At 58.8% G+C, this 7,065-nt stretch overlaps 4 protein-coding genes across 4 annotated transcripts in view; 2 read left to right on the forward strand and 2 right to left on the reverse strand.

The window, feature by feature from the left end:
• The window catches only part of ACA1_250430 (uncharacterized protein), a gene marked incomplete at both ends in the record, with an annotated part of 2,232 nt that extends 1,320 nt beyond the window's left edge, over window positions 1–912 (forward strand). The window contains 3 exons of the mRNA XM_004349465.1: window positions 222–280; window positions 424–629; window positions 729–912. Coding sequence (XP_004349515.1) covers window positions 222–280; window positions 424–629; window positions 729–912 — 449 coding nt within the window. The remainder of the gene's footprint in view (window positions 1–221; window positions 281–423; window positions 630–728) is intronic.
• Window positions 913–995: 83 nt separating this feature from the next.
• On the forward strand, window positions 996–2,981 carry ACA1_250540 (tau-protein kinase; the record flags this gene model as incomplete). Its single annotated transcript, XM_004367442.1, has 7 exons — window positions 996–1,158; window positions 1,234–1,715; window positions 1,763–2,089; window positions 2,156–2,233; window positions 2,356–2,526; window positions 2,600–2,715; window positions 2,807–2,981. The coding sequence occupies 7 exons, from the start codon at window positions 996–998 to the stop codon at window positions 2,979–2,981; spliced, it is 1,512 nt and encodes a 503-aa protein (XP_004367499.1).
• A 779-nt stretch (window positions 2,982–3,760) lies between these two features.
• ACA1_250550 (RecF/RecN/SMC domain containing protein) lies at window positions 3,761–6,304 on the reverse strand (the record flags this gene model as incomplete). Its single annotated transcript, XM_004367443.1, has 5 exons — window positions 3,761–4,889; window positions 4,968–5,359; window positions 5,439–5,604; window positions 5,680–5,766; window positions 5,874–6,304. 5 exons carry the CDS (start codon window positions 6,302–6,304, stop codon window positions 3,761–3,763), a joined length of 2,205 nt encoding a protein of 734 aa, XP_004367500.1.
• Window positions 6,305–6,531: 227 nt separating this feature from the next.
• Window positions 6,532–7,065, reverse strand: part of ACA1_250560 (serine/threonine protein kinase, putative) — a gene marked incomplete at both ends in the record, with an annotated part of 3,712 nt that continues 3,178 nt past the window's right edge. The window contains one exon of the mRNA XM_004367444.1: window positions 6,532–6,933. Coding sequence (XP_004367501.1) covers window positions 6,532–6,933 — 402 coding nt within the window. The remainder of the gene's footprint in view (window positions 6,934–7,065) is intronic.

A 7,065-nucleotide genomic window follows, 5' to 3' on the forward strand; every position in this document is an offset into this window, starting at 1 on the left:
CCTAACCTAACCTAACCTAACCTAACCTAACCTAACCTAACCTAACCTAACCTAACCTAACCCTAACCCTAACCCTAACCCTAACCCTAACCCTAACCCTAACCCTAACCCTAACCCTAACCCTAAGGAGGCCGCGCTCCACTCGCCCGACACCTTCGGGACGCAACGCAAGCTATCCACCGCTGTGTTGCAGAATCTGGGGATTGTGGTGCGGCCCGTAGTCCCCGAGCAGAACGACCGGGTGTGGAGCATCGCCCTACACGACACCGAGCTGGAGTGGGTTCTTCTCGTGTTTCGTCACCGCCGCTTCCGCTTACCGGCTTACCTCGAGATGTTAGTTGGCGAGCGCAACCGTTTCCCTGAGGTACAGTTGTGCTATTATCCTTACCCTGGTTGCTGCTCACTCCCTGTTGACGTCAACAGCTTCGATTTCTTGACGGGGAGTACACCCTCAGCAGCCTTGGTGGAGCGTTCTCGTTCGACACGACCAATCACGACTTCGACCTCTGCGCAAGGGTTCTTGCAGAACTTCTCCGCAGCGAGACGCCTCAGCGTTTGGGCGCTGCCCACGGTGAAGGAACGAAAGAAATGGATCTCTACGCCTGGTTGTACATCTGCTTGACTGCCGGGTGCGCCAACACAATTGAACGAGCCTGGTACCTTCTTCAACTCTTGGTTTCTCGATTTTGTCTTGGAGTAAGCTCCCTCAATCTTGGGTTTAGGCGAAGAACAGTCAGAGACATGAACTACCTCGGCAAGAACAAGGTCAAGGTGTGGCGGCCTGATGGCATCATCGGGTTTACCAAGGCGGCTCTTCCCGGCGTCGACATCAGCCCCCTTGCGGAGCTGGTCTACCTCGGTCTCATCGTGATTGAGCACAAGAAAGACGAACACGATCTTAGTGACATGTAGGTGCGCTCCTATCACTCCTTGAAAAGGGTGGCTTTGTTAAGTCTTTCCTGTATGTAAGCAATGTGGTGCTGTACGAGATGAGGATGATGTGCATGCAGCAGGTGGACCTCGGATGGGAGCATCCTTTCGCGTTCGGAATCTACTGGGCGGGCACCCGGTTCCTTCTGTACGGCATGGAGGTCCATCATACGAACCGCGGCAACCAGTTCCACCCGCACCTGCTCCTGCAATACTCCTCATCTGAACGTACTTTTGTCCTTTTGTCCTTTGTGCCTCGCATTTCCACTACAACTATTGCTGACTTCTCCTGTACATACACAGCAATGGAACTTGTGCTCATCTTCAGGGCTCTTTGGTACTTGCGCCTACATGCCATCCAGACAGCTGAGCTGGCCCAGAGGCAGCCAGCCGATCTCCAAAGGAGGGCCAACGTCTACGCCGCCGAAGCAAGATCGAAGGGAGATGACGGTAATGGTGATGACGACGAAAATGATGGCGATGGCGAAGGCAACGACAAGCACAACAGCGAGAGTGAGGACGACAGCGGCAGTGGAAGAGATAGCGCCAGCGACGGCGACAAGGGCGACGACGAAGATGCTAGCGGCGATGGGCGCAGTGAGGGCAAAGATGAGAGTGATATTGACAGCAGCGAGGGCAAGGACGACGAGGCCAAGGATGGTGGGATCGAAGAGTATAGTGACCAAGGCACACAAGCAATGCATCAGACGAAGGCGAGTATCACGACCCTTGTGAAGGCCAGTAACGGCCACCAACTCTATGAGCTTCTTTCCTGCATCAGCAAGGTACTGCACCTCCCACACAACGTCTGTTACTGCTTGCATAGCGGCAGTTGTCTGACTTCCTGAACCAACAGGGAGAGGCAACAGAAGTGCATCTGGCGAGAAATGTGGCCAACGGCCAGCTGGCGGCCGTCAAGCGGCGGCTGACTGATAATTGGATCCACTACCAGGAAGTGCACGCACTGCGCATCCTCGAGGGCGTGCCCGGGGTCGTGCGGCTGATCGACGAGGGCAGGGCCATTCCTGGGCGTGGGGATACCTCCTGGGCCAACAGAGAGCTGGTGCTCATCTTGGAGTACATCGACGGCGCTCCAGCTCACCTTGAGGACATGCCCACTCTTGCAAGCATCCGCCTGTTCTTCTACCAGCTCACCCGAGTACGTACTTGCCTGCCTGCCTGCCCCATGTTCACCACTTGGCTGATTCATGTCTTGGCTGTCCAGACTCTTTTGGAGTGTCATAAGCGAGGCATCCTGCACTACGACATCAAGCCCGACAACGTTCTCCTCACGAATGACATGGTTTGTTTTTCTTGAGTTGATGTTTGCACATCAGTGGGATGACTGAACTCACCGGTCCCCTTGTGTGCTTTGTTGTGTGTTGTGTGTTGCGCGCGTGGTGGTCGCGGTGGTTACATTGCCAGAGAGCGGTGGTTATCGATTTTGACCACTCAGTCGATGTGGCGCGATGCGACAAGGAGATCCTAACTGCGGGCACGCCGGGCTACACGTGTCCCGAGCTGAGTGGGATCAGTCTCGAGCTGCCCACGACTGCTGCCGATACCTGGAGCCTGGGCATCATGCTCCTGCAATCCGTACCCACCTCCCCACTCTCCCTCATTCGCTCTTTTCGTTCTTCGTCCTGGAAATTAATGGAATCTGTGCTAGCTCATGTGGATCTACCCGCGCTCCGACGGGGCTGCGCTGCGCCTGGTTCAGCAGCTCCACGCCGCTCCACGCGGCCAAGCCTGCTCCTTCATCCAGTCCTGGACCCACAACGCACCGTACCGCTTCCCCCAAATTTGTCGGGGCGTCGTGGGTGATTGTTTGACCAACCAACACCAACACCAACTACGCCAACTACGACAACGACAGGGCCGACAAGCTGAAGAAGCTGCTGTTCAATCGTGCCGCGAATCAAGCGTGGACACCGGCGCCGTGGTGCACGGAGGAAGGGCTCGACCTGGCCCGCCGCCTGCTCAAGCTCAACCCGAAGAAGCGGTTGGCCCTGGCCGACGCTCTCGCGCATCCCTTCCTGTCCGCCTGCTGAAGCCTGCTCAGCCCGGGCTTGAATAGATCGTGTGTCATGCGTGCCGTGCGTGTGCGGTTGGCTGGTGAGATCACCCGGCGAAGACGAAGCTGCGCATCTTGACCTCCTCGAGCATGCGTCCCTCCTCCAGGGCGTCGATCTGGTCGCCCGGCCGGCTGACCAGGTCCTGGGTAAGCGCCGCCGAGAGGAATTCGAGGAACTCCTCCGCCGCCACCGTCACGCCTATCCATTGCGGCCCGGCCCGGCCTCATCCAGCACGAACGTCGAAAATCCCGCCCTGCAAAAAAAACAGATTATTCCTATTTTTGTAGTAGCGGCAACTGTGCATAAGTTTGGCGTGCTCACAAACAGGTTTATCTGTTTTGTCTGACTCCAAACCTCTTTTTCAGTTTTGTTCCTTTCAAAAACAATGGCGATGACAGAGGAGGCGATGAGCTGGCTGCAGGCCAACAACTTGGCCGATCTCAGTGCAAGCCTGGCCAATGCTGGGTTTATTGACCTTCACTCCATCTACACAATCAGAGAGGTATGGGCATCTTAATTGCTGTTCAGAACAAAGTTACTGATGACTTGATTTTATTTCTAGTGATGCCCTGGAGATTGGCTTAAATTTCGGCTCACGCCCTTGGAATTGAACCTATTACAAAGTATCAGCGGCGGGCATTCCCACCGGAACACTGGCGGCGTTGCTTGCTTGTCAATAGATCCATGGTCCCGCACCGCGGAGCGCCACCGGCACGGTGCGAGCGAGCCAAGGCTCAGTTGGGTTGGTTGGTCGTTCAGTCGTTGAGACCCGACGTCGTCAGGTCGATGACTCGAGTCGGGAGTCGTTGCGTCATCGTCGTCGTCGTCGTCGTCGTTGGTAGGTTGGCCCACTCGGTCAAAAACCGGAGGCCATTGTTGCGCGCTCCGTGGTGGTCGCGATGGGCCGATCGGTTCGGGCAGGCCGCGTCGGCGCAGCGGAAGACCTCGCTCCTCCCGACGTCATGGTTGGGCGTGCCGCAGTGAGTGCAGGTCTTGGTCGTGTGCGCCTCGGATGTGAGCACGAGGCGGCACCAGGGGAACTCGCGCACCTTGTGCTTGAGCCACTCCTGGAAGCGGTACCAGCTCCACGTGAGCATGGCGCGCACCGACTTGGCGCCGATCCGTCGCTTACGCTGCTTGAGATCCTCCTTGGCCACCACCATGTTGGAGACACCGGAGAGCGGCCACAGGATGACCCGGTGGTTCTCGCACAGCCAGAGCGCGATCTTGCGGTGGGCCTCATCGATCAGGTCGCGAATCCGACGCCGCATCCGCAGCGCCGCGCGCCGCATCCTCCAGCGCTTCTTCTTGCCGCGGAGGAAGCGCTGCCTGTCGTCGGGCTTCTTGGCGTAGGTGCGCGAGATGAGGTCGTCGAGGCGGCGGCACAGCTTCTCGATGCGTCCGATCGAACCGGTGCCGAACTCGTGGATGCGCCCGCTCAGATCGAAGGTGGTCACGAAGGTGCGCACGCCGGGGTCGATGAAGACGCACTCGGCGCCGACGTCATCCGAAGACGATGGGGCTTGGCTTTCGCCCCGTGTCTCGAGGTCCATCGGCACGCAGAGGTAGTAGCGACCGAGTCGAGTACGCACGATCTTGAACTCGTGCTTCATCTCTCGCGGGAGCGGCTCACTCGCGCGGAGGGCTCTCCCGCTGTCGAAGAGGCCGTGGAAGACGCTCGTGCGACCGCGACCCCAATCCCGAGCGTTGCTCGTGATGCACTGCTGGGCCATCTTCTTGGGCGACTTGAACTTGACCTCGAACTTGCCCTTGCCGTGCGCCTTGGTGCCGTTCTTGTAGGCCGCCGAGAGCTCCTTCGCCGCTTGGTCCCGGATGTCGCGCGGCGTGTCGAGCACCCAGAGCGTCGATGGACCGGGGAGGTGCCTGGTCGCTGCCAGCAACTCCTTCCCTCGCTCGGAGAAAGGGGCCGCCACTTTCGCCTTCTTTTTCTTTCGTCTAGACGGCTTGCCGAAGGCCTCGTTGTCCACGAAACGGCTCCGCAGTTCGGCCTCGGAGTGGCCGCTGAGCCCAGCGCGCACGGCGGCGTTGCACGCGTTGAAGGTCCAGCGCACCGTGCCCATCCAGCTCTTGAGGAGATCCTTCTGCCAGCGATTCGGGAAGACTCGGATCTTGCGGCACTTGCCATCGTACGGCGCCGGTTCCTCCTCCTCCTCCCCCTCCTCAGAGATCGGCGCGCGCTCTTTTCCCTTGCGCTTTCGCTTTCCTCCCGGTTGATTCGTGTCGCCGTCGCCGCTTGCCTCCATGACCTTGGTCTTCGCCGCCGAGGCCTTCTTCCGATTCGCCTTCTTCTGAGCCGTCTTCAGATTCGCCGCCTGTTGCTTCCTCCACGGTTGCTGCTCGGGCAGCAGCGCGCGCTCGTCGATGCGCCGCAGAGCGCAATCCGTTATGTCGCGCCACGAAAAAGGTGGTAACGGCGATGAGGTCGTCGGCGAGCTCCTGCGCCGGGTCAACGACAGCTTCGAGCACGGCGTGGGTCTCGGCGTCGGCTGTAGCGCCCTCACCGACCACCACGAGCCGGACATCGTTCTTTGCAAAGAGGTACTCCATGAGCTCGACTCCAAAGCGCGCCAGTCGGTCCCTTTGTTGGGTTGAGGAGGGGGGGGGTATTGTTAGCTAAAAAGCGGCAGCGAGCCCAATACGAATTGATCGATACCGGTGAAGCACGGCAACCTCCTCGACCATTCCCTCGAGACATTGGTCCAGTATGGCTCTAACGCCCTTCCGTTTCCAGTTGAGGCCACTGTTTATGGGACAAAAGACACGTTACCATGCAAAGGTAACGTGAGACGACTCTTAGGGTTTGGTGTTGGGCCATTCTGCTGCTTTTTGGGGGGCTGGGCTATGTACCTAGCCACGTTGGTGACGATCTTGTGGTTGGGGCAGAGCCGCCGGAGTTCGCCAACTTGGCGCTCGAGGTCGCCCCGCTGGTGTTCGCTCGACACTTGAGCGTAGGCAAACCTCTTTCGTTGCTGTTGTCGTTGTTGTTGGGCGCCTCCATCGCGCCCAACTAGCTTGGACTTGAGATCTTTGGCGTTGTAGAGGCGCTTGCCCAGTTCGCCGATCCTCAAGACGCGCACCTCACCCTTGTTGGCCCACTGGCGCAGGCAGGCCGCGGTGACGTTGTAGTACTTGGTGACCTCGTTCGACGGCACAAAGGCGTCCTCGCCGCTCTCCAGTATCTGGCGCGTGCGGTGGTTGAGCTTGGTGGTGTTCCTGGGTCCCACGAGCCACGGTCTGCTGGTGGAATTGGTAGGCAGGTCGGCCAGCGGGCCTTGCATGCGCTGGCTGTAACAGTTGGTGATGCGTTTGAAGAGGCCACGCCGTGCCGTTTTATAGCCGGTGCAGTCTGCAGTAACAACTGGGTTGGTCAGCAGATTGGAACGAAAACCGGGCGGTTTATTCAGTTGGATTTAGTTCTTAATGGGTTGGGACGTTAGGACCCCCAACCGTGTTGTACCATTTTTTTGTTGCCCCTCCCATTTTATGTTACACTGCTGGTGGCACCTCAGGGGTTTGTCGCCACAAAATCGTCCGCACCTACCTGCTTGTCGAAGTAGGCAAGTACGTCTTCCATGAGGGGGCGCTTCTCCGCCTTGGCGTGCCAGCACTTCTTCATGATCTTGGTGAAGTGCGCCGGGCAGTCGTTGGGGATCTGCGGTCTCCGCCCCTCGAGCACGTCGAGCGACACGCCCATGAAGTTGCGTCCGGCATAGGGCTGGCGCCTGGTGAGCACCTCCCACATGATGATGCCAAACGAGTACACGTCGGCCTTTTCGTCGTACTTCTCGCCGCGGATGACCTCCGGCGCCGTCCAGCAGGGGGTGCCACAGCGGGTCATCGTCGCGTTCTCCTCCTTGATGCGCGCGAATCCAAAGTCGGCCACCTTCACGTTCCAGTTCTCGTCCACCTGCACGTTCAACCCACACACACCACGTTAAGGTGTCAGGAATGAATGACTATTGGGTGTTTGGGGGGGAGGGGCGCTGTGGGCTGTGGGGGGAGCGGTGTGCGTACGAGCAGATTGGAGGGCGTTCAGGTC

Source organism: Acanthamoeba castellanii (assembly GCF_000313135.1).
Source record: "Acanthamoeba castellanii str. Neff unplaced genomic scaffold scf7180000084768, whole genome shotgun sequence".
NCBI classification, from domain to species: Eukaryota; Discosea; order Longamoebia; family Acanthamoebidae; genus Acanthamoeba; species Acanthamoeba castellanii.